This window comes from Ochlerotatus camptorhynchus, unplaced genomic scaffold, assembly GCF_037179485.1.
Source record: "Ochlerotatus camptorhynchus isolate MF236.1 unplaced genomic scaffold, CSIRO-AGI_Acam_v1.1 ptg000244l, whole genome shotgun sequence".
Taxonomy (NCBI): Eukaryota; Metazoa; Arthropoda; class Insecta; order Diptera; family Culicidae; genus Ochlerotatus; species Ochlerotatus camptorhynchus.
Window position 1 is genome coordinate 3244142 of NW_027040734.1, and position 27672 is coordinate 3271813.

The following is a 27672-nucleotide window of genomic DNA, read 5'->3' on the forward strand; positions in this document are numbered from 1 at the left end:
GGTAGGGTCATCGGAGCTCTGACTGCCAAACTTCAGAGAGGCCTGGACGTCCTGTCTGAATATTTCAACAACTGGAAGATCAGGCATACCTGATGTACCTGATTCGCAAAGCTATGAAAGTTTGGTCACGATACCATCAGAGTCAACGCTAAGCACAATTAAATCAAATGAAGACTTCACGATGCCTGTAGACGTCGAAATATTCAACCGAGGAATAGCAGCAATTCGTGTTTCGCCTATAGATTTAGGTAAGGTTAAAAATGTTCACTATCCTGAAAAAAAGTGCGCTGAAATCGTCGAAGGTGTACGAAGAAATCTTTTTAAATTAGACGTTAAAACAGAAAAAGCAAACGAGTTTGATGAAGTCATAGAAAATATGAAAATTAAATTTTTAAATTCAGCCACAAGGCAAGAAAAACTATCAATTTTATCATTGTTGCCAAAATCATGGTCAGTACAAAAAATTGTAGACGAATTTAAAACCAGTAGAAATATGGCATCAGATGCAAGAAAGGAATAATGTATTTGATTCATCTCAAGGTTCAAGCTCTGGAAAAGCTTTGAGTAATGAAACAAAAGAACTGGTTTTGATTTTTTTTGAGGACGATGATATAAGCCGTGCAATGCCAGGCCAAAGAGATTTTGTTAGCGTAAAGACAGGAAATAAGAGATTAGCTGTTCAGAAAAGATTGTTAATGATGACATTGAGAGAAGCTTTTAATCGATTTAATGAAATGTACGTCAATGTAAAAATAGGGTTTTCATCATTTGCAAGCCTCTGGCCAAGGCAATGTAAACTATTGACTATCACAGGAACACATAATGTTTGCACTACGCATGAAAATGTCAATTTAATTCTACATAGCTTAAAAAATACAATGTCTTGAATGATCTAAAAACGTTAACGAACAGATTACTTTGCGAAAATAAGACAACTCATTGTCATCTACGAAGATGTAAAAACTGCCCAGATACCTCAGTTTTAGAAGACAGTTTATTGAAACAACTGGAAGAAAACTTTGTTGAAAAGGTTTCATTCGAACAATGGGTTACCACTGAGACGTAATAGAAAATTCAGAATAGCATTTATGAAAATGTAACAGATATACCATGCAATATTTATGAAAGAGACTGAGACAATGTAAGACACTTCCATACGAGAAAGAAGACTAGCTTAGAATGATGGTCGTATAGCCAAATACAGCTATTTATATGATTAAATCAGTCATCTAGGTACCTTTTGCATCTGGTGAAGGTAGTGAAAGGTGCCGTTAGGTATACTAATCGATTAAAAATCTGCCTACCTATTAAAAAACGGGTAGAGAACAAGTAGTAGTATACCTGAGAGTGTACATTAGAACTGTCAATTTCCTTTTGACAGTTTTGAAATTATGAGGCATAAACAAGGATACAATTAAACCCTTGTATCCTATTTAACTTCCATTCTCAAGTAATTCGCGGAAAAAGTCATTGTTTACGTTGCGACATTGACTCTTATGATAGAAAAGCTGATATATGATTGCATGATCAGTAGTAGATGGTCGGGTATGGAAATTTCAATACTCGAACCCAACCCGTACCCGAATCATTAAATTTTCAAGAACCCGTACCCGACCCGAACCCAACAAATGATAAACGCGAACCCGATCCAAAATATTCAGCTAAAACTGAAATTTTCGATATGCTGTTCAAAAATTAAAACTATTTAACAACATATTTATTTTCGAGTCATCATTCGTATTCAGTATTTTACAGAATAAAGGAGTGAATATGAGAGTAAACATTAATTACCGGTAGGCCAAAAACGCTTATTAATGTGAACGAATGTCAATGTACTCAAAGTTCCCGGTGTAAGGTGTGTTTTAATGTGGCTCCTGTCACTGAAAAAGTTCACTCATCCGAAGTGGATGAAGCTGGAATAGCAAGTTTCACTTTGCTTTTGTCAAAATTTAGCCACATCGAAATTTTCTGCTACAAATTCTTCCATTCGAGACACACCAAGTTCACTAGAGATGGTCGGGTATGAAAATTTCAATACCCGACTCATTAAATTTTCAAAAACCCGTACCCGACCCGAACCCGACATATATTTTTTTAGATACCGTCGGTTCGGGTCGGGTTTCGGTTTAAAAATACCCGTACCCAACCATCTCTACTCAGTAAGCATTGACGTAGACGATGACTCTGCAACTCTTTACTCCTATAATATGTGAAAATATGAGCATGAAATCTAGCGGACTTTGTCTTAGCTCTTCACTCCACCACAGTACCAGCGAGCCGCCTTCTCTTCACACAAAGCTTGATAGTATCTTCAACCGGTGGAAACTAACAATTTTAAATAGGCTCACTACTTGACTAGCCTATTGGTCCCAAGCAAATCGATTAACGTACCCCATTCTAGCCTAAATTCTTGTACTACACTATACTTGTTGATTTTGATTTTGTCCTCAGTATGATAGACGGAAAAGCTTAACTTATATCACTGGAAATTCGTCGATGCAGAATTGTCCAATATGTGGGGCAACACCAAATGTAATGAATGATGCAGAGAAATTCGAGGAAGGATTTATATCAAACGAAGAAGCCTTGCATTATGGCATATCTCCACTTCATGCTTGGATAAGATTTTTCGAATGCCTTTTGCACATTGCATACAGAATGGATATCAAAAAATGGAAGGTAACGAAACCGTTCAAAGAACTATATGAACAAAGAAAAAAAAACATGTGACGACACAGCTTTACGAAAAATTTGGAGTAAGAGTAGATCAACCACGATCGGGTGGAGCAGGTACCAGTACTACAGGAAACGTTTGTCGAAGAGCATTTGGAAATCCCAAGCTGAACATTGATGAAGAGTTAATTTTCAGACTCCGGAATATATTAATTGCTTTTAACTGCCAAGAGCCAATAAAACCGGAAAAAATTTGAAGCATATTGCAAGGAAACATATAGGCTCTATCTTAAATTGTATGATTGGTACAAAATTCCTGCAACCGTGCATAAAGTTCTCGTTCATGCCGGAGAAATAATCATACATTCACCAGCACCACTTGGTTCATTAGCGGAAGAGGCAGCAGAAAGTCAACATAAACAATTGAAAAAATATCGAACCCATCATGCAAGAAAACGATCAAGAGTAGAAAATTTACATGATGTCTTTATTCGTGCCATTAATGAATCGGACCCACTTATCAGTTCCATTTGGATGGCAAAAAGACGACAGAAAAAAGTATCCCTGGATTATCCCGACATCGTGAAAAGTTTCATGATATTTGAAAATTCTGTAAGTGATTCAGTAGTCGATACTAATAACTTCAATGCCTTGGAGGAACTTATGAAAGCAGTCGATGAAATTGAAGAAGAATTTGTTCATGATGATATTGTAACAGAGGAATAAAAAGAAATTCGTTGAAACATATTTGATTTTGATTATTGTATCATGGCTTTTTGTATTTTTTTACAGAAGATTTGTTGAAAAAAATAAGCATATTTCCAAAAAAAAAGGTTTATTTTTTTATTTTTTACGGTATTCCCCCCAATAAAATCAAGCTTGAAACTGTAACCGTTATAAAATCGTAAAAATTAAATTTTAATTAATCAAAAGTTAGGCCCTTTTCAAAAGTTGGTCGTGAAAATGTTGAAAAGTGATAACGCACACCTTATATTGATGAAACAAAGCAAGAATAATAGCAGAAATTGTGAAAAAATGGTAGAAATATTTTTGACCGCCTGGTTGTATGAAAATGCCCCATAGTGCAAACATTTGGTTGAGGTTAAATTGACGAATGCCTTCTGTAATTCGACCAGAAAGAATAAAAAACAGTACCCAGTCCAAGGCCCAGTCACTCATTCCTAGTTGAACACTCAGTCGGATAACAACGTCCCGGTCTCAATCGCGCGGCATCTAGTTTTTTTCGGTGTTTTTTTCCGCCCGAGCGGTTTTTTCACCCCCCCATTGGGTGCCCCAAGTGACCAGTGTGCAACAGAGGAAGTGGAATTCCATGGGCCGAGCCCCTTGGAGTTGCCATCCATCTTTAACTCATCCCGGTAATCCATAACCGGAGGTAACGGCGAGCCCATCATTTCATCGTATCATCATCGTGCCGCACCAACACCAACCATCACCACCAGCAGCAGCAAACGGACCATCTAGCTGCACCGGCTGATAGGTTGTTTACAACCGGCATAAGTATTAGACAATACATTTTGCAAGTCCATTGCCTCCCTATTGTAGTTTAATTTTGCCTTGTGGCGCGTGACTCTGTCTCTCACCCCTGGTAGGGGAGTATGGGGTATAGTGAGACAACTTTTTGCAAGTAGATATAAGTTTTTTTTTTTTTTCGATTTTTTTCTTCTTTTTGATTTGTTCGTACGTCGGGCAAAAAAATTAATTAATTAGTGAAGGTTTTATTTTTTTTTTCCTTCTTAAGTGGTTGCGCACCGCTTTTGCGCAACATTTATGGCATCTTCCGATGCCTACGTTACGCGAACCAGATACTATGAACCGTCTTCGAAAGGACCATGGGTTGTCGTTTTTCGGCCCAAAAATAAACCATTGAAAACTCTCGACATAACGAGAGATTTGCAGCGTAAGTATCCGGGAATCTTGGTACACAAAGAAAGATTCAACAAACTGCGTGTAGAAGCACCGACTTATGATGTGGCAAATAAAATTGCTGACCACGAGCTTTTTAGTGTTGAGTATAACATCTACATCCCTTCTCGAGATGTGGAGATAGAAGGCGTGGTCTCCGACGCGAGTCTGACTGTCGAGGACTTGAAACATGCCTCGGGAACTTTTAAAAACTCGACATTCGCTACCGCGCTAGTGAAGATACTGGATGTAAGGCAACTGCATTCAGCATCTTTGCTAGACGGTAAAAAAGTTTATAAACATTCAGACTCGTTCCGGGTGACTTTCGCAGGTTCAGTTCTCCCAAACTTTGTTAAAATTGATGGTGCTTTTTTTCCGGTGCGACTGTTTGTACAGAGGGTATATAATTGTACCAACTGCAAAAGGCTGGGACACTCGGCCAGCCATTGCGGCAACAAAACTCGTTGTGGCAAATGTGGTGAAAACCACAAAGAGGATTCTTGCCACAAAGAATCAGTAAAATGCGCTTACTGTGGCGAGAATCCTCACCCCTTGCAGGAGTGCCCGATGTACAAACAGCACTCCGATAAAGTGCAGCGTTCAATCTCTGGACGCTCCAAGCAGACATATGCTCAAATGTTGAAGGCTGCATCAGCCGTCCAAGATGCAAACCAATTTTCGGTTTTGTCAGTTGAAGAATCGGACTCTGACTCATCCGATGAAGGTGATTCTACGGTGGTACACGCACCTTCAAAAATGGACGGTTCCTCAAAAAGAAAATGCCCCTCCCCGAAAGTGCGCCGTAAGAAAACTAAAGTCACCTCCAGACGATTGCCAAATTCCCAGGGTAATGGGGATGAAAAAACAAAACCGAAGGCTCCTGTTGATCCAATCCCTGGATGCAGCAAGAATTTTCCGCCATTGCCCAACAAAGATAAAAAAAAATAAAAAAGCTGCTCCTCAAACTTCTCAAAAGAAATCCAAGTCCGAACGAGGTTTTGCTAGCTTTTTCGGACATTGTGGAATTCATATTAAACATGTTCAACATACAAGACCCTCTAAGAAGCTTAGTTTCTGCCTTGCTTCCAACGTTAGAATCAAATCTTAAGCAATTGACTGTTTCATGGCCCCTCCTTGCATCAATCATATCTTTCGATGGATAATTCGTCGAACGAGGTTGAAGATATGATCACGGTGCTACAGTGGAACTGCCGTAGTCTAGTGCCTAAACTAGACTCGTTCAAATTTTTACTTCACAATTCTGATTGTGATATATTTGCTCTCTGTGAAACATGGCTTTCTTCCGATAAAGAACTCAACTTCCACGATTTTAACATTATACGCCTGGATAGAGACGATTCTTATGGAGGAGTACTTTTAGGGATCAAAAAGTGCTACCCTTTCTACAAAATTTCTCTTCCTGCTCTATCAGGCGTCGAAATCGTCGCTTGCCAAATAAATGTGAAGAACAAAGATCTTTGCATAGCTTCAGTATACGTTCCACCAAGAACCTCCATTAGCCGTAGTCAACTCTGGAATCTAGTTTCGATTCTTCCATCCCCAGTATTAATTCTGGGTGATATGAACTCCCATGGTACTGGGTGGGGCGATCTATATGACGACAATAGAGCGGCTATTTTTTACGATTTATGTGACGATTTCAATTTGACTATTTTGAACACTGGTGAAGCGACACGTATAGCAAAACCTCCGGCTCGAGAAAGCCGACTCGACCTATCTTTGTGTTCAAGATCGCTATCTATGGATTGTCAGTGGAAGGTTATCAATGATCCCCATGGTAGCGATCATTTGCCAATCATCATTTCAATAAAGTGTGGCCCTCACTCTGCAGAACCATCTCGGGTTCCATTTGATCTTGCAAGGAACATCAACTGGCAGAAATATGCAACGGCGGTGACAATCGATGTCGAATCAATAGATGCGCTTCCACCATTGGAAGAATATCGATTCCTAGCCGATTTGATTTACAAAAGCTCACTGGAAGCACAAAAAAGAAAAGTTCCAAGTGCACCCTTTAAAAGGAGACCAGCCACACCTGGTTGGGACGAAGAATGTACAAAATTGTATGTAGAAAAATCTGATGCTTTCAAAGCTTTTCGTAGACACAAAACCTCCACTTACTTCGAGGAATATTCAAAGCTTGAGACAAAGCTGAAACAATTAATCAAAGCAAAAAAAACGCGGTTATTGGCGCAATTTCGTCGAGGGACTCTCACGAGAAACCTCAATGAACACCTTGTGGAGGGTGGCTCGCAACATGCGTAACCGCTCATCTTTCAATGAGAGTGAAGAATACTCCAACCGATGGATATTCGATTTCGCTTAAAAGGTCTGTCCGGACTCAGTTCCAGCACAAAATATTCTTCGAGAAGCGTCTCCTAGCGGCGGCTCTCTGGATAGACCATTCTCAATGCTGGATTTCTCTATGGCTCTTCTTTCATCGAACAACTCACCGGGAAGCGATATGATTAAATTCAATCTTCTGAAAAATCTCCCAGATATCGCTAAAAGACGCTTGCTAGACTTATTCAATTCCTTGCTAGAAAACAACATTGTACCGCCTGAATGGAGACAGGTCAAAGTAATAGCCATTAAAAAACCTGGCAAATCAGCGTCTGACCATAACTCATACCGTCCGATTGCTATGCTTTCGTGCATTAGGAAATTGTTGGAGAAAATGATCCTTCGGAGACTCGATCACTGGGTCGGATCAAATAACTTGCTATCAAATACACAGTTTGGGTTCCGCAAGAGCAAAGGAACAAACGATTGTCTAGCGCTGCTTTCCACAGATATTCAACTGGCCTTTGCACACAAGGAGCAATTGGCTTCAGTATTCTTGGACATTAAGGGGGCTTTTGATTCAGTTTCCATTGAAATTCTGTCAGACAATCTGCACAGATGTGGACTTTCTGGAATTTTAAATAATTTCTTGTACAATTTGTTGTCAGAAAAGCAAATGAACTTTTTTCTTGGACCACTGACAACTTCCAGAATTAGTTACATGGGCCTGCCCCAAGGCTCATGTCTCAGCCCTCTTCTTTATAACTTTTATGTCAAAGATATCGACAACTGTTTGGCAGAACAATGCACGCTAAAACAACTTGCAGATGACGGTGTGGTTTCCTTAAGAGGTTCACATGTCGTGGACTTGCAAGGACCATTGCAAAATTCCTTAGATAACTTGTCTTCTTGGGCTATGAATCTAGGGATCGAATTCTCGCCGCAGAAAACTGAACTGGTAGTGTTTACTCGAAAGCGGTACCCAGCCCAAATGCAGCTTAATCTTTTGGGCAGAAACATTACCCAATCATTGTCTTTGAAGTACCTTGGGGTCTGGTTTGATTCAAAGTGCACTTGGAATGCCCATATTACGTATTTGAAGCAAAAATGTCAGCAGAGGATCAACTTTCTCCGTTCAATTTGCGGCACATGGTGGGGTGCTCATCCGGGAGACCTCATAACGCTTTATAAAACAACTATTCTCTCTGTTCTAGAGTACGGCTCTTTCTGCTTTCTCTCGGCAAGAAAAAGTCACCTAATAAAATTGGAACGAATTCAATATCGTTGTCTGCGTATTGCTCTAGGCTGTATGCACTCAACGCATAACATGAGTCTCGAGGTTCTGGCAGGAGTAACACCCCTCCAGAACCGTTTCTGGGAGCTCTCTCTCAGAATACTAATCAAATGCGGAGTGACGAACACACTTATAATTGCTAATTTTGAAGAAATTCTTGGGCTGAACACACAATCTCGATTTATGAGAATCTACCACCACTACATATCATCAGATATGTGTCTTCCTTGTTATACTCCAGACCGTGTTCATTTCACCAATCGCAGTTCCTCAATTGAATATGATCTGACCATGAAACAAGCAACTCATGGGATTCCCGATCAACTTCGACCTATTATTATTCCGCGTATTTTTACTGAAAAGTACCAACAAGTCAATTGCATGAAAAGATATTTTACAGACGGGTCTCGTCTCAGTGGATCCACTGGCTTCGGTGTCTTCAATGAAAACTCTAGCGCCTTCCGCAAACTTCAGGAACCTTGTTCCGTTTTTGTTGCTGAGCTGGCAGCAATCAACTTCGCATTGGGGATGATTTCCAACATGCCCGCAGACCATTACTTCATCTTCACGGATAGTCTCAGTTCGATTGAGGCTATTCGGTCGATGAAACAAGGTAGGCACTCATCTTATTTCCTTTCAAAGGGAAGGGAGCAGATGTGTGTGCTAGTCGAAAGATCATATATGATTACCTTTGTATGGGTCCCCTCACATTGCTCAATCCCAGGCAATGAGAAGGCGGACTCTCTCGCAAAGGTGGGCGCGCAGGAAGGCGAATTGTATGACAGGCAAATTTCACACGATGAATTTTACCATTTAGTGCGTCAGAGTACCTTTTCGAGTTGGCAAACCGATTGGGACACTGGAAATCTTGGACGGTGGTTACATTCAATTATTCCTAATGTTTCTTCGAGAGCGTGGTTTAAAGGCTTGGGCTTAAGTCGTGACTTCATTCGCGTGATGAGTAAACTTATGTCCAACCACTACTCGCTAGATGCTCATCTCAATAGAATAAACCTCGTGGACAGCAACATCTGTCGGTGTGGAAACGGTTACGATGAGTGTTGTATACAGATTTCAGCAAAGTGTTTGATCGAATTGACATACCCATGCTTCTTTTTAAACTTCAAAAAATGGGAATGCATTACGCACTCCTCAAGTGGCTTGAATCATATTTAACTGACCGTCATCAAATAGTAAAATACAAAGGAAAGACATCAAATCCCGTTGATGTCACTTCAGAAGTTCCTCAAGGCTCCCATTTAGGACCACTTTTATTTATTCTCTTCGTCAATGACATATCTTTCATTATTAAGAAATTGAAAGTTTTAATATATGCTGACGACATTAAACTTTTTTTGGAAATAAAAGATGCCAAAGACATCATCACATTCAAAGAGGAAATACAGATATTCCATACTTGGTGCCAAAAAAGCCTGCTACAATTAAATATAAAAAAATGTAACTCAATTACCATTAGTAGAAAACGAACCCTACCCGATATAACAATCACTTTAGGAAACCATATCGTAGAAAAGTGTGATAGAGTCAGGGATCTAGGTGTTATTTTGGACTCAAAACTTACTTTCACCGATCATTATAACACAATTATTAACAGAGCTAACAACATGCTTGGTTTCATAAAACGTTTCTGCTATAACTTTCACGATCCGTATACGATAAAAACATTGTACATTGCTTATGTAAGATCGATATTAGAATATTGCAGCATAGTTTGGTCACCTTTTTCAATCACACACGAAGAAAGAATAGAGTCCGTTCAAAAGCAGTTTCTATTGTATGCACTCCGCAAGTTAGGTTGGACTGTATTTCCTCTGCCATCTTACACAGCTCGGTGTATGCTCATAAATATCCAAACATTAAAAGAACGTCGTGAATTTGCTATGATTTCTTTCGTAAACGATATCGTATCACATCGAATTGATTCAATAGAACTATTGTCATCCTTAAATTTATATACACCATCTAGGCATTTACGAAACAGAAATATATTTGCTACAAATCGTCATCGTACGAATTATGCCAAATTTGGACCCTTGAACCAAATGATGGATACATATAATAAGCACTGCGATAACATTGACTTTACAATGACAAAAACTAAATTAAAGCAATATTTTAATTCGTCGCATAACGTCAACTAGAAGTAATGTTTTAACTTTTTCTTAAGACATATTATAAAAAATATAAACAAAGACAAAATTGTAAAAATAGCACTTAAGACAACAATTGTAAAACGGTCTACACTGATTGACGACAAATAAATAAATAAACATCGAACACGCAGTTTGGCAATGTACGGATAATGACGCCGCCAGAGAGCGACTTTTGAATACCCTCGAGGCCCAAGGAAGACAACCCTATGTTCCTATCAGAGACGTGTTGGCAACCCGTGATCTCTGCTATATGCAGTCCGTTTATGTTTTTCTTCAAATGTCTAGTATAAGAATTTAATTCCTTTTGTCTTTTGTCTCTCTTTATTAGTTTTTGTTTGTCTTGTCCCCCCGTCTCGATGAGTCTCATCGTCGCCCACTGGTCACCCACCATAGCCGGTCGAACTCCGGACGAAGCTAGAACAGCACTACCGTTCATACTGGCGACAACGCTCTGATGAGACAACGTTACCCTACCCCAAGCTCCTCCCCTGATCCTATCCTTCGAAAATGTACCCTTCTAACCTCGAGTAAGCCGCGAGTAATCGGCCCAACTCCTACTAGACATAGAAATAAGTGAATTTTGTTACACACAGTGAACAATGAATTATCGGCTCCGTAAAGCTAACGCGATTGAGCCTTCCAAATAAACAAACTAGATAAAAAAAAAGGCCCAGTCACTTTTAAAACCCTCGACACGCCATTGAGCGAAAGACATGTGACTAATGGGTTCGATGTATTTCGGATATTGCGTAGTTGAAAACACACCCGCCATCTACTTTTCTTCAATATACTTGTTCATTTTTATTGATTTTCCTATAATCTTCATACTGATTGGAACGTGGTTCTTTTTTTTTTTCTATCGGAGGATTTCACAATCCATCTTATGTACGGCGACTGTTGGGCAAGCGACTACAGCGACGACGCGAGCGACGTCCTTTGCTTTGATTTTGCATTCCGGATTTTGATTTCGATTAAATGAGTCCTTTTCGATGCGGTTGTTGTCATCATCATCATCACCTTCTTCTTTCTTCTTCTTATGTCTATTCTGGCTCTACAGATGGGAAAAAAAGTCGTTTTATGTTGCTTTGCTTATAGCTGACTGACGACGGCTGGCTGTCCTAAGTAAAGGGTGTTCTCTATTGCAATTAGTTTCATGTTTATCTTAGGTTTTGGTTTTGATTCGATTTCCACCAAGGTTACTACTGTTTCGGTTTTGATTTCCGGTTATTCTTTTCCATGTTCGCTCATGACGGCAGAGGCGTGTGGGTTTGCTATGTTTGGTTTGTTTTTTTTTTCTTTCTTCTTCGTTTGATTAGTTTTGTTTATTTGTGTTTTAGTGAAAGTCAATTGCTACGATCTATTAAGTAGATTCTGTGTGTTTATGTGTGAGTAATGGGTAGTGATTTCGGCTACTGTTTCGCTTGTTGCGATTAGATTACGATTTGCATTTATGTCTGTGGGTTTGTGTGTGTGTGTATATGATTCTGATATTCCGCTCGAAACGGATTTCCCGTATCAAACATTTCATTCTGTACGAGAAATGCATTTCGAACGGACTAGAGAATAGGGGTGATCGGTTTGGGTGTATTCTTCACGTTTAATGATAGCCGGAACTGAAAAATGGCATGTCGATCTATTGCAAAGTGTTTATAGTGTGAAGATTATTTAGGAATATTATTGAACATTTTTTTCGCTTTTCGTCCATTTGAACAGCACTGCGTTAGATTTCTGTTTCCTGTTTTCGTCTCTCCAGTCCAGTTTCTTTCTATAGCTAATAAGTAAGTTTAATTCGATCCATTACTTGTTCATATAGTAGTAATATACTTGCGTCAATTAAGTATTTGATTTATTCAATATATTAGACTAGAAAATAGTATTTTAAATTGTGTTTTATCATTCTCATATATAGATACTCTTTAATCGTTACATATGTTTTTGCTTTTTTGCATTAGTAAATTTCTAATTTACCTAAACATTTAAGTGTTGTCAGTAGTGTTAATGATTTTAAATTTATCTTGTTTTCGATCATTCTCCATAGATGTGGTTCATAAGACGACAAAATCGCTTGGGTACGAATTTGTATAGGGGGTTTTGGTTTAATTTAGTTTTTCGAGATTAGAATTAATGGGTAAGTCGAAGGGTTTGTCAGAATAATATATAATCATTACGTTGAAAAACACAGGGTATATAGGGCTTAAATTACGCTCTGTTTCTTTTGTCAGTGCGTGTTTACATTCTCCCTTTGATGGTAAGACTTATCAAATGCTTGCAGTGTTCTGTTAAATCATCAAATCGTTTGTAAGTGCGTTTTAAGTAATAGTGATCAAGGTTATGTTTCAATAAGTGCATCAGACTTCCCAACAACCAATTTTAGCTGGATAACAGCTTATATAGGTAAAAAATAGTTGCATAAGCCAATTTTTGCCTGTTTAAGCTGGTTTGTAGCTGACATTTTTAGTTGGGACTCTATTCGAATAATCGATTCTCGATTGTTTAGGGTGATCCTTTGATTATGCCACACTCTAAGGGGGAGGAAGGGTATAATATTCAATGTTTTAGGTTTAAGAACATCTTGATGATGAAAGGTAGAGGGGTTGGTAATTTATTCTGCAATTTCATGGGACATAACTACTGCATGCTCCTTTTGCAGTTTTTCAAGATTGCCTGACTTAATCTGTGAACAAATTTTATGAAGGGTAGGGTAATGACAAATCTCGCCTCAAAAGAGGGAGATGCCTATGTGACGGACATAGACCGATTGGGGTAGGAAAAAAATTACCTGAAAGAAGGGAGGCGCTTGGCGAAATCTCGCCTCAAAGGACAGCCATCTACGCGATTTTGAAAAAAAATACGGCAAGGAAATGAAAAATCACCTCAAAAGGAGGGAGTAGCTTTGGCGACGAACCAAGGTTGTGTCCAAATTGACGGGTTGGAAAGTTATCGATTAACCCTGCTATCCGAGCGTGGCTGAGTTCTGCTCGAAAGCCGATTGATCGATTTTCGATCATGGAAAATAACTTTCGAAATGTCACTTTTAACTCCGGGCTAAATTCAACTCGGCAAATCGGACACAGCCCAAGTCCAAACGGAACAAGGAATTGACAAAACTCGCCTCAAAGGAAGGAGACGCTTTGGAGCCAGACAAAGTTCGATCGGGACAGGGAAGGGATAATTATCGCTTCAAAGGAGGCAGACGCCTAAGCGACCGATCAGGGCAGGCAAATGGAAAATCGTACTCCAAAAAAGAGACGCTTAGGCGACGGACTACTTGCGATCTGGGAAAGCAAATGAAAAAATTCACCTCAAATGAGGGAGACGCTTTGGAATATAATCTGCATTGCAGTATAATGCGATTTCAGAGTGTATTTTTTTCTTATGTATCCGCGTCATTGTTGGTTTTATTATTTACCATCACTAGCGCTTCAACCCAGTGTAGATGAATTGCATTTCTTTTGAAAATATTTGCTGTCATGTACGAGTGAAATGAACAAATGAGTTCATTATCTATCGACGACTGTGGACGAGTGCGATGAATTTGAGTTCATGCACTGAAGAAAATTTGACAGGAGAGCGGGGCAATGTTTACTAAAAACGAACACTAAATGTCCATTATTAATGAACATTGCTCCGCTCTCCTGTCAAATTTCCATCAGTGCATGAACACAAACCCATCGGTGCAGTCGTTTATAGGCATTTGTTGATATGCAACAACGCTTGAGAGTTCAATTCCAAAATTGTCAAAATCGGAAGCAAAAGAAAATCAAATTCATTTTGACAATATGATTAGGTATTTTGAATATTAGCGGTCTCAGAGCCTTAAACCTCAATATTATGATCACTTCGGCATAAGGCAACAATCTTCCATCGATCAGAGTGTGAAAAGCAACAGCACACGTTCCATAACGTTTATATTTGTGTAAAATGAGAATAATCGTTTTGCATTTGATCCTCAAAATCGCCCCCACCGAGACGACAACAACACAGCCGATAATGAACATGTGGACAATCGAAATGTTAACTCCGAAACTCAGCGGTTGCCTCGATCAAGGGAGAATGTTGTTATGTCAAAATTCAAATTCATGCCGGTAGTTGGTTTTTCTTCAGCTAATTTGAGTGTAGAAGAAATGATTTTTATCAGCACCCATATACCCTGTGTCCAACGATAGAGAAAACACAGACAAATTTTTCGTTCAAAATCAACAGATATATCCAATAGTAGTTAACAGCACAATTGACAGGTTATGTTTTTGTTGCCAGTAGATAATGTTTTCCTCTCATGTAAAATTTGTCACTCTTTCTGTCAGTTCCGCAACCGAAGCTCAATTTATTTTGTACAAAAAGTTCAATTTGTCTCCTACGTGAAATTCACTGTGTCTTGTCAACATAACTGTACGCCATTTACGGGGCCTTTGGATGTAAATTTTAACACAGAAGAGTATATGATATCATTCGTCTGTCAAATACATATGTATATATACATACACTCAAAGCTCGCCCAAACGGCTGGAATCGACTTGCAACTGCAAACTTTGAGAGTGCATTTCAAAACAAGAGATAACGGCCACGGAAAGCGAGAAACTGCTTCCCGTGCAAGTGCGACGACATGCGTCAATGTTATTTGTGTAGAACTTTCGCTATAAGAAAACACACGTAAATTCGAGATTGGGATTTTCGTATTCTCCTATTTGATCGACTTTCGATCGACGGTCTTGCTGTCATCCTCTTAGCCTAAATCAATTGTAATTTGCTTGCGCAATGAACTACTTTCATTCTCCTCTAAGAACTATTCGATTTAAGTCGGCTGTTTTGCTCTATTGTTTTGCTTTGACAGTTTTTGTTTTATTTTGCCAGCTTCCTGTATCCGATCTCGGGTGTTCCGTTGTTTTAAACCCAGTTAAAACAACTAGACGTAGCTTCTTTCTTTGGTTTCCTCTATCTGTGCTTTTGTTTTCTCTTGTATTGTTGTTTTCGGTTTGATTTGCATTTTTTCTTCTTAAACTTTGATTGACATAATTTGCTTTGAAAAAACGGGGCGGGGTTTTTGATTATTTTTTTCCATTTGTTCTCTACTTCGTCGCACTACGGGGGGTTATACGAGCTACCATCATGCAGTTTTTTGTTGTTTTCTGTTTGTGTGAGTAATAACGTTCGTTTGAAATATTTCTATTTTGCTTCCGCCTTCCTACATTGAAGGCTGACTCTACTGTCTATACGAAACACACTACGCTATTTAGTAATCATTTGTGGTACTGTACTGTCTTCTAGTAAGTCAATTCACTTCGTATGTTTGGTTCCAAGAGTTTCGAATTATTCTGTATTATTCCCATCTCAAGGAGACTGCACTGCTCTTACCGGTCGATTTTCTGGAAATTGAGGTTATGCAAACATAACCTCAACACACAGAAATCGATTTGCTGAGACTCTATATATGCATCTGATTCAAGTTGTTTTTCCTTTTCTCTTTTTCAGCTCCATCCCAGATGTATCGGGTAAGTCTCTCGTTTCAGACCATTCTAAAGCGTCCTGGTTTTGAAGAATAGCTGACCGCTTCTGGCGGTAGTAGCAGCAACTGGTCCCCTTTCAGCCACCCTTAGGCTAGTTGCATCTTTTTGCAGTTGCACAGCCACTTGATGATTCGTGCGTTCCGTTCGATGATCGACGGGGGTTCACTCGGTCGGTACAGAGCCGGATTGTTCAGACTATTAAGTGCCCCTGTTCCGGTCAGTTGTCCGGGAGCGCTCTGTGGATGCTCGTTGGTCGTCTCCGTACTATCTGGCAGTCGGGTCGAATCGATAGTACTCACATCCGAGAAGAAGACGGCACTCGATTCGTCCGAATCTCCCGTATCTTCCGGTGACAGCCGATGGATATCGCTGCCGGAACTCGGCTTGTAGTTCGGAGATAGACAACCTATTGGAGCAATGTATCTCTCGTATGTTTCATCGTTCAGTCCTAGTCGATCGAAGAAGTGCTCCAGCTGCGTCAAGCTATCCGAGCGAGATCGCTGCTTCTCCAGCATTTTCTGCTGTTCACGTTCCCTGTCACGATCCCGGTCGCGATCGTTTCTCTCAGACAGCCGGTTCCAGTAACGATCACTGATATCGCTCTTGGAACGCAAAATTGGTCGACGATCGTCATCACCGCCTGAGCTTCCCCGACCATCGCCGCAGCGGGAGTTCGGGTTGCTGATCGCTGATTGACGGCCGCGGTTCTTGAATCGAAGGCATTTCTGACGCTTGAATGTTCCCAGAGGAGGACTAAGATCGACCTGCTGGTCCTGAGGGGACAGCGGTGACACCGGTGACAGTGGAGACATTGGTCCAGGGTTTTTGTAGTATTTGCGAGCAGCGGACGATGATCCACGATCCCGTGGATCGTCATAGTACTTCTGCTTCGGCTTTTCGCAGTAGTTGTCCTGGAAGGCTTCCGGAACTTCCGGGGTAGTGAAATTCAATAGACAGTCGGCTTCTTCTCGGATCTTTGCACGGCATTCGATGCAGTCGTAGCGTAGTGGTGGAATACCGTAGGCGTAGTAGGAGTTTCCACTATGCTGCGTAGATGAGCCACTATCCCGGCGGTAATCCGCACCTCCACCCATCATAAGAGCGTCTTTTTGCTGCAGTTGTTGCTGTTGTTGTTGCTGCTGTTGCTTACAACATGGTTCGCTGTGGTGAGTGTAGTGCCCGGATGAACCACCTGAGTCACGGTTGAATGAGCTACCGGAACGATTTGACCGATTGCCACGACTACAGCAGCTCAGAGCTTCCGAATGCGGTGAATGGCGGCTGATTTGCGAGTGTAAATCTGGAAGCGACTTATGACTGTTAATGTTGTATGACTGTGTAGGCGAATAGTCGGATTCGTCCTGATGGGCCACTGCCTGGGAGTGCGAGTATGAACGTTGGTAGTTGTAACGGCTAGAAGGATACAGTCTAATATTAGATAGCTAAATGCTACAGAAAACTGGGCGTTCGACTCACCTGTGGCTGTTGTTGTGCTTCTCCGGCGAAGCACTATTTTCGGCGTACTCTGCCGGTGGGCTGATTGTACTGTAGTCATCCGTCAGCACCAGACTATCGTGGACACTGTACAGATAGAGATCGTCGTCGCCGCCCGGGTGTGGCGGTAGAGACTGGGGTGATAGGAACGCACTGGGGAAGAACACCGAAACGTCGCTCGGCTGTTCGGGATGAACGGTAAGCTGCTGCTGGTAGTTCTTCGGCGGCTGAATGTAGCCAATGCAATCGCTACTGGATATTCCAGCGCCGCTGATGTACGTCGTCTCCAGTGTTTGCTGGCTGTATTTAGAATTGAGGATCATATCCGAGGGAATTATTGTCTCTTTGCTGTCGGCGGTGTTCAGTAGCTTGCGCAGTTTGGTTTGCAGCAGGTCCGAACCGGACGAGGCGCTCCGACGGCTGGCCGGCCGTTGCTGCTGCTGGGACTGCGAGTGGTGCTGCGTGGACTGCTGCATCTGCGAGCTGGATTGTGGAAGCGTGCGGGATGGTGATAGCATGTCTGCAAGAAAGGGGAAGTGGAGTTGTCAGTATTTGGTAGCCTGGTTGCTCTACGAAACTGAAAGGATCCTACTTCCGATGGTGAGCTAGATGTTTTTGTTTTTGTTCTTGTGAGAGGCTTTAACCAGGTGGTCATTCTTCCCTTAAATGAGCTAGTGAGGTGAACTATGAAACGGTGTTGAAACAATCTTCAACACTCTGGGACTTTTGGAATTTTATCAGATCTCGGTCCGATCTTTCTTGAACTTTGAAGCATTTCCATCTCATCATTCTATGTATTAAAAAAATACGTCAAGATCTGATGTCATGAAAAAAATAAATGATCCTAATTACAAGAAAACCAACTTGGAAAACTACTCAAGATTATCCACTAAGCTCAATCGATTTCAAACGAGGGCCTGACAATTTTCTTAAAATTTGAGCTCATTTTGGGGCGAACTCATAGTGTAGAGTTTTATTTTGTTGAACATTTGTTGATGTTAACTCCCTTCCCTCTTTAGAACGTGATGCACTTAATCGATTGCCTAGTATTGAAACTTAAACTCAATTCAAAGTTGTCCAACCTCCCAAGTGATGTTGCATGGAACTTATTTTTACTGGACCTCCATTACCTCTATTTTCCAGAACTGGAATATAAGAAAGTTGTACAAAGTTTACTTCTTTAAATTCTTCCAAACAACAATCCAAAATCCAATTTCCTTCTTCAAGGTTGCTCAAATTACACGATTTATATGTTAAATAACTCATTTTCCGGTACAATTCCTGCTGCCTGTTTCCACCCTCGAAGCAGCCGTGCAAAAATCTGCAACCATGAAAATTAATTCATTAACCTCTTCCTCCCGTATAAGTAAGACGAAGCCGCCGTCGACGGGCGGCACACGACGTCGTCAGCAGTCGATATTTGATATCGCCTGCTCCGTCATCAAATCCACCCGTACGACGCCCGGCGAATGGCAACAGACGGGCGCAAAATTTAACCCTTCTTCCGGTTTCAATTGAACCGCTCGCTCGCCGGTTGCCACCGAAAAAAAAAGAAGGTATTGCATTTCGTCTGCCTGTGTCGTGCCGTGAACGGTAGGACGGCTGAAAAGCCGCAAATTTAATCATTTTCGCTTTTAATTAATTCGTTCGCATCAGCTGTTCCGTGCGCGCGATCCAATGTGAGTGATGACGTCGTCATAATTAATTGGAAGCACGGTGAGAGGAGAAACGGCTGCGCGCATCGTTCGATTGCAAGCATTATGTTTGTTGTGAAGTTTGATTATCGTTTTGGAATCATGTACGGCCTTCGAATACCTAGTAATGGGAAATCAGTACCACTTTTGACGCAAGCATCGGTGGTTCAGTGGTAGAATGCTCGCCTGCCACGCGGGCGGCCCGGGTTCGATTCCCGGCCGATGCATCTATATTTTTACTTTTTTTTGGTGTAAATTTATTCTCATTGCTACCCAAATTACACAAAAGGGGATGATCAAAATATGTAAGAACCTAGAGTTGCTAATAATCGGTTTAATAGTGGCACGTAAATTCGTTAATTATGATTTTTAAACATTGCAAGAATTTTGTGCATACTTACCCTAATAAAAATTGTATGGTTAATTTGCTTAACGACGTGTTCTGGGTATCATCCAAACCATTTGTGGAATAGTTCAATGATTTGGGTTATCGTTCGTTTATGGTTATTTTTTATTAGGGTAACTTGCTTATTTATTAAATCAGACGACCAAAAATCAATTTTCACAATTTTGAAGTATGTATGTGTAAGATATGTAATATATATCTATAGTTCCGTAAAAGGTTTAATTATGGAGTTTTTGTTTGAGATTCTTATGAAACTTTGATAGAATTGGATGATTAATTAATACAACAGAATTTTTCCCTCAAGCAAAACAGCAGTTTTTGGGATGAAAAGCACTAAATAACATAGCTATGCTATGCATACTACGTGTAACATTAATTAGGCGACCTTTTTCAACATCTAAAATCCTCTCCCGCGTCACTGAACGCAATCGAAACACGTGCACCGTACAGAGAGTGTTCGTGCGGTGAACGACAAAACAAAAAGCACAAAGACCGATCCCAGAGCGAGAGAATGGCGTTCGATTGAGCTTTTCGCCTAAAAGCTATTCTGTTGCACGTGGCTTCTCCGTATGACTCTCGTTTTTTCCCCCTGCGAAGCTATTTTTAGTTTTTGACTCTCTTTATTCTCTCTCGCCAAGTCAGGGACGGAAAAGGAACATTAATACTGGAAGCACGTGTTCACCGCAGCGATTTTTGTATGCCGTTTCTCTCCTCCCTTACCAACAGTTTCCGTGGTGTAGTGGTTATCACATCCGCCTAACACGCGGAAGGCCCCCGGTTCGATCCCGGGCGGAAACAGTAATTCTTTTTTTAAATAGTGAGAAAACACAACCCTCTTGGTGAATAGTGAAAAAACACAAGCCCCTCTTGGTTGTTTTATTTTTGATACCTACGTAAGGTAAACAAAGGCTTCGGCACAGACAGAGCCTGTTTTTAGCTGCCATTGTAAATATTTTTTTCTGGAAATTCCTTAAACCAACTCTACCGCTCATAGCAGGCTCGTCCCATTTGCATTTTCGTGAAGAGGAGTAGTTGAATATTTCAACACTTGATGAGAAGTTTTGCTTTTTTCGTTAATTTAAACAATACATATCAATCCCAACTGTTGCATATATGACAATCAAATACTATTATGTCCTAGGGGCAAGTCAGCTTTTAATCATGAGTAATATTAAAGTTCCATCATCCATCGACGGATAATACTGTATCACTATCTTCAAATCCCATAATCTTCGTACCTTTTCTGCTAACCTTACGAAACAAATTTCACCTGAATTGAATGCAGACATTCAACATTCAATGTTGACCATCAACATGGAAATGATTGCATTCGTAAAAATCCAGGTGTTTTAGCGTCAATTCATTTTTCATAGCATATTTAAAAGAGTAATATCAAATTACCTTTGTTTTATTCTAGGTAAAGCTCACATTTGTACATAGGTTTAGCTGGAAATCGATGGAAAATGTTGGTAGGCAACGCGTTACTTCTCTAGTATAACATCAAGTGGCATCATCACTACTTAAGCTTAGTGGTACTAAGAAAATACCAAAATGAATACTGATTCACATGGTTTTTTAGAATATGTATTAAAATAAATTCCATTTTATAGTAAATAGTCATGGAATCGATAAAAAATAAACTTTTCATCGTCTAGTTAAAGGGTGTCCACGATGAAATTGCCACAGTATGAAATTGCTCTAACTTTTTAACCGTTGGGTAGAATTTAATGAAAATTTGGGTGGATTTAGTTCATAGTGCATTATTTACATCCTGCAAGTTTTAAATTCCTGTGATCAAAACTCGCGTAAATGGAGTCGAAAGAACAGCTCGTGCGTGATAAAATCTTGCGCATTCATCACGAAAACAAGGATCTCTCGCATCGTTCCATCGCTAAAACGTTGGGAATCGCGAATTCCACGGTGTCGCGAGTGATTAAGCGGTTCGAGGAACGGTTGACCACCGATCGGAAGCCCAGAAGTGAAGGAAAAAGTATTCCGTACAACACCAAAAATCACAACCGCGTAGTTGGGGCCTTCAACCGAAATCCGAACGCCTCCGTTAGGGATGTGGCTAAGAAGCTGCACCTAAGCCGAAGTTTTGTCCAGAAGGCCAAAACTAAGGCTAGGCTTCGAACGTTCAAGGTACAAAAGGCCCCTAATCGCGACAAGAAGCAGAACAAGTCCGCCAAAACCCGTGCCAGGAAGTTGTACCTCAACATGCTGACGAAAGTTGAATGCTGCATCATGGACGACGAAACATATGTGAAGGCCGACTTCAAACAGATCCCCGGCAACCTGTTTTTCACGGCCAAGGATAAGTTCAGCGTTCCGGAGCATGTCCGCACTCAGAAGATGTCCAAATTTGCGAAGAAATTCCTGGTTTGGCAAGCCATCTGCACGTGCGGGAAGCGGAGTGCACCTTTCGTGACCCAGGACACGATGAACGGACAGGTGTACATAAAAGAGTGCCTCCAGAAGCGGCTGCTTCCTCTCCTGAAGGCCCACAACGTCCCAACAATCTTCTGGCCGGATTTGGCCTCATGCCACTACTCCAAGGACGTGCTGAAGTGGTATGCGGACAATAAGGTCAATTTCGTGCCGAAAATGTTCAACCCTCCCAACACTCCGGAGCTCCGCCCCATCGAGAAGTACTGGGCGATTATGAAGCAGCACCTTCTTAAACGACCTAAGGTAGTGAAGACAGTCGAGGAACTGAAGAAAGTATGGGTTTACATGCAAAAAACGGTTGATTCACAGTTTGTGCAGAATCTTATGGCCGGGGTTAAGGCCAAGGTGCGGGCATTTGCGTATGGACTGTAAATAAAATACGAGTAAAATGGTAAAATGAAGTTTAATAGTTATTTCTCAATCCCTGAAAATTTGATGGCAATCGGATGAAAACTCGAATTTTGCGAATCAATTTTGTTTGTGGCAATTTCATCGTGGACACCCTTTACATTTGTTTATTCAAAACTTTAAGCTCGGTCAAACCAAATAAAGCTCGTAACCTTCTTGAATTTCCTTCTTCATAAATTCGTTCTATGTAATTTGAATTGCGTAAATTTATAGTTAAAATTGTAGACCCCTAATTTGCTAGAAACATAAAGCGACCCATCATAATGCACACCTTTCTGGATGTTTCAACAACAATTTCACTGTTGCTGCCATATTCTCCGGAGCTATTTATATAGCTAGCTAATTTTCTATCTTATTGTCCACTCATACCCAATAGCTTCCGCTTGACTCTACGATTCCCCAAGCTAACCATACAATCCAAGCTAAAATATCCCATTTAGACCCTTCGAATGGTTTCAGAAAACTTTAAACGGATGCGAAGGATCTTTGTGGATGGATTGATCTGGATTGGATAATCTTAAAATCACACATCCTGCTCATATTTTGCTTAAAAATTTAACATATAAGCGAAGACAACAAATCAAGTTTCTTCTACCTTCACTGAAGTGCAGCGCTATTGTACACGCAGAAAAAAACACTGAGGCGTAAACCAACAAAATATTTTGTTATTATTCAATACAAAATTTCTATGTGTTTCAGTTCGTAAACAAGTTTCCAATGAATACAGAAGCCCATTTAAATCAAACCAATACAATTGTTTAAAACTGTTTTTTTTTATTATTGTGTGTGCAGTGCACGTTTATAAAGTTTCTAAACTAGCAATCAGCCTTAACTAATATTAGAAATTTCAGTGTTGACGTATGATAGGGCACAATTTGCATGAGGATTTGGTTCGTCTGAACCAACGAGAAGGTGAAGATGGGGATTCCAACTTGGATAGAAGCTGAATAAATTAACCAGCGTGGGGATAATTTAGAAATGAATAAGCAAACATTTTTTTCAAATTAATAAAAATCGATCTTCAATTTAATAAAGTTAGAAGTATTATTCCAACTCAATTTTATTGTTGAATCAATCCAACAATTTTATTGATCCATATTATATTCATTTTTGTTTAAAATGAAACATAATTTGATTGGTTGAACTATTTTTTTTCTCTGCGTGTCTCTGTCGCTTGGATTCTGGCAAAGTTGCCAGTCTTCTTGATATGATGTTTTCGATATAAGCAGGGTGTCGACTACCTGTAAAATCAGGGAATTCATATCTGGACCTGGGAAATCAGGGAATCTCAGGGAATTTACTTGAAATTCAGGAAAATATTTCGTAATCACAGAAGTATGACAAAGTTTGCTAGTTTCAAACAACTTAATTACTCGGTGTAGTTTGAGGATGGTTTAGAATTTTAAATAGAGCTGCGAATTTGTGGTTGCTCAATGCTTGATGTGGCATTTTTGCAAGTTGAGCAAGAATTACTAAAATAAAAGGGTATATTAATGATTTTGCGCCTAATACAAACTCAGTTGGCTCCTACTGGGTGTTGACACATTCCTGAGTTAAACTGAGATCCTGAGGGCAAAATATAACCTCCAAATGGGTATGTGCGTCTCTTAATAGATGTTACGCCTGATTGCGTCTGACGTAGAGGAAAAGTTGGCTTCGGCAATACCTTAACCTATTATCGTCAGGGGGGTAAACAACGATCTTGAGAGTTCAATTTTTGGCATGTGGATACATTGTGTTTCAGAGCAACTATTGGCCAAATTTGAGTGCTCTAGGACTTTGTTTACCCCCCTGACGATAATAGGTTAACACTCCGAATACGATGCCTCCGAAAAACGTGTAACGGCAAGTTTGCAATGGCATAACTTAGCCATTTCTTAATGAATTTCAAAAATGGTGGTACCTTTGGAATTCCTAGGGTTTTTAGATGGTGTTGATTGTAAAAATATTGAAAATAGAGTCGACTATTTTAAAAAGCGAAAAGAGTTGTTACACGTTTTTTTGAAAGGTGTGTTTGTAGGGTTTGGCAAGTGGCGCAAGATCTTAATTTAGATTAATGGTCACAAATGTTGACAATTAGCCAGAATATAGTCAAGGTTCCTATATATGGATCCTGGAGACAACGGAACGGTCCTCGAAAAATCCGGAACATCCATAAAAGTGGTCAATCCATGAACCTGTTCCTAGAGCTCTGCGGTTTTTTTTGAAAACATTAGGAACTGTGATATAAAAAAATATTTGGGGTCGTGACATAAACATGTACCTGGATGACCATGGGACCATCCTCCGGAAGATCCGGAACATCCGTGAAAGTGGTTAATCCATGAAACTGATCCTAGAGCTACGTGTTTTTTAACATTAGGATCTGTGATATAAGAATGAATTTGGGTCATGGACCCAGATGGCCATCGGACCGTCCAGCGGAAGATCAGGAACATCCGTAAAAGTGGACGATCCTGATCCAAGAGCCCCGCGTTTTTTTAAACATTAGGAACTGTGATGATAGAAACAAATTAGGGTTGTGACATAAACATGAACCTGGATGTCCATAGGACCGTCCTCCGGAAGATCCGGAACATCCGTAGAAGTGGTCAATCGATGAAACTGATCCTGGAGCTCCACAGTTTTTGAAAAACACTAAGAACTGAGATGATAGAATGAATTTCGGGTCGTGACATAAACATGGACCTTGATGGCCATGAGACCGTCCTCTGGAAGATTCGGAACATCCGTTAAAAAGTGGAAAATTCACGAAACTGATCCTAGAGCTTCGTGGTTTTCTTGAAAACGTTAAGAATTGTGATATTTGGATTGCATTTGGGATCGTGACATAAACATGGACCCAGATGGCCATCGGACCTGCCTTCAGAAGATCCGGAAAATCCGTAAAAGTAGTCAATGTATGGAACTGATCCTAGAGGTCCACGGTTTTTTTGGTTTTTTTTATATCATATATAAATTCATTTGCGGTCGTGACATAAACATGTACCTAGAAGGCCATGGGACCGTACTCCGCAAGATCTAGAGCATCTTTAAAAATGGTCAATCCTCGAAACTGAACAGCCAAGTGAGCTATTCAAATACGGTGGTTAAGCCTTGGCTAGATGGCTGGATCAACCAAGTAGAAGGCGACCTGCGGACCCTTCACAGACTACGAGGCTGGCGAAGTCTGGCCATGGATCGAGTAGAGTGGAGACGACATCTTCGGACAGCAGAGGACAACAAGGCCTTAGCCCGATTGCAAGCAAGCAAGCCATAAAATTGATCCAAGAACAAAAAAAAAAAACGTAGAACTGTGATATTAGAATGAATTTGGGGTCTGAACATAAACATGGAACCGGATGACCATGGGACAGTCCTCCGGAAGATCCGTAAAAGTGGTACATCCATGATACTGTTTGAAGAGCTCCGTAGTTTTGTCGAAAACACTTCAAACTGTGATATATGAAAGAACTTAGGGTCAAGACATCAACATGAACCTTGATGGCCATTGGACCGTCCTCCAGAAGATCCGGATCATCCGTAAAAGTGGATCATCCATGAAACTGTGAAAAAACCGTGGTTTCTTTTTCGAAAACTCTTAGATGTGCGATTTAAGATAGAATTTAGGGTCGTGACATAAACATGGATCCGGATGGCCATGGGACTGTCCTCCAAAAGATCAGGAACATCGGTAAATTTGTCATACTGTGAAACTGATCCTAGAGCTCTGCAGTTCTTTTTTAAACACTGTGATTTTCCACAGTTGACCACTTTTGCGGATTTTTCGGATCTTCCGGAGGACGGTGCGATGGCCATCTGGGTCCATGTTTAGATCACGATCCCAAATTCATTCTAATATCACAGTTCATAACGTTTTTAAGAAAACCACGGAGCTCTAGGAGCAGTTGCGTGAATTTTTCACTTTCACGGATGTTCCGGATCTTTCAGAGGATTATTATTATTATTTAGCTTTATTTAGGAGGCTTTCAGCCTTAGGCTGGTTCGCCTCCAACTCATCTTTCAGAGGACGGTTTCATGGCCATCAAGGTCCATGTTTATGTCACGACCCCAAATTCATTCCATCATCTCAGTTCTTATTGTTTTTCAAAAACTGCGGAGCTCTAGTATATTCCGGATTTTCCGGAGGACGGTCTCATGGCCATCCAGGTACATATTTATATCACGACCCCAAATATTTTTTTATTCTTTCATTTATTTAACGTCGGTCTCTGTTCCGCAATCTAGTGCCAATCACCGACGGACATCGATTGTCATCTAATGACGGCAATCGAATGTGCAGGAAAGCAGCTTCCACACCAGCGTAGGATATCGCACTCATTCAACACACAAGGGCCGGGACCAACGGCTTTACTTCCCTTCCGAAGGAAGACGTGACCAGAGATTTTTATGCCTCAGAAAAATCCCACCGACCTCGACTGAGATTGAACCCAGACCCATTGGGGTGAGAAAGCAGTCACGCTTACCACTACACCACAGGCGCCGGCTTAAATGTTTTTTTTTTATAACACAGTTCCTAATGTTTTCAAAAAAAAATCGAACAGCTCTAGCATCAGGTTCATGGATTGACCACTTTTACGGAGGTTCCGTATTTTTCAAGGACCGTTCCGTTGTCTCCAGGATCCATATATAGGAACCATGACTGTATTCTGGCTAATTGTGACCATTTCTGACCATTAATCTAAATTAAAGATCTTGCGCCACTTGGAAAACTCTACAAACACACCTTTAAAAAAAACGTGTAACAACTCTTTTCGCTTTTTAAAAAAGTAGACGACTCTATTTTCAATATTTTTACAATCAAAATCATCTACAAATCCTAGGAATTTTAACGGTACCACAATTTTTGAAATTCATTAAGAAATTGCTAAGTTATGCCATTGCAAACTTGCCGTTACACGTTTTTCGGAGGCTTCGTAGTCGGCGTAAAGTTTTTTACCCACCGTATTCGGAGTGTTAAGGAATTGCCGAAGCCAACTTTTCCCCTAGATCCTTTGGGCGCATTGGAGCGCTTTTTAACAAATTCAAGACTGGTAAAGAGTTAAGAGAAGAAGATGATTTTTTTCTGATCACTTGTAGTTCTTGTTCCTTATTGTGTTTTTAACAGCCTGACTAGCTCAGAAAATAAACTAAATGAGAATTTACGATAATGGCATTGGAATAACACTTTTATGATTGAATAATGATTCAAGAAACGTAGATTAACATTGCCTCGACAGCATATAGTCGGGTCTTTCAGTATTTTAGTTCTTCATTGTAAATCTGGTTGACTTAGAAAATTATCTTCTCAATGAAGTTTAAGTATTGCAATTGCGATGAAATTAAACTACTGATTTTTGAAGTGAAAGCG

General features: G+C 40.4%; 1 protein-coding gene and 2 non-coding genes across 6 annotated transcripts in view; 2 read left to right on the forward strand and 1 right to left on the reverse strand.

Moving 5' to 3' along the window:
- Positions 1 to 14340: 14340 nt before the first annotated feature.
- Positions 14341 to 27672, reverse strand: part of LOC135704625 (probable serine/threonine-protein kinase DDB_G0267686) — a 158625-nt gene continuing 145293 nt past the window's right edge. For 3 of the 4 annotated variants that reach the window (XM_065226096.1, XM_065226095.1, XM_065226097.1), the window contains 2 exons: positions 17349 to 17886; positions 14341 to 17300 (listed from right to left, as the gene is read on the reverse strand). In XM_065226096.1, coding sequence (XP_065082168.1) covers positions 15959 to 17300; positions 17349 to 17886 — 1880 coding nt within the window. In that variant the 3' untranslated portion in view covers positions 14341 to 15958. The remainder of the gene's footprint in view (positions 17301 to 17348; positions 17887 to 27672) is intronic. The other variant, XM_065226098.1, reaches the window with a different exon arrangement.
- On the forward strand, positions 19217 to 19287 carry TRNAG-GCC (transfer RNA glycine (anticodon GCC)). Its single transcript has one exon. It is a non-coding gene; the product is annotated as a tRNA-Gly (tRNA).
- On the forward strand, positions 20192 to 20264 carry TRNAV-AAC (transfer RNA valine (anticodon AAC)). The gene has a single exon. It is a non-coding gene; the product is annotated as a tRNA-Val (tRNA).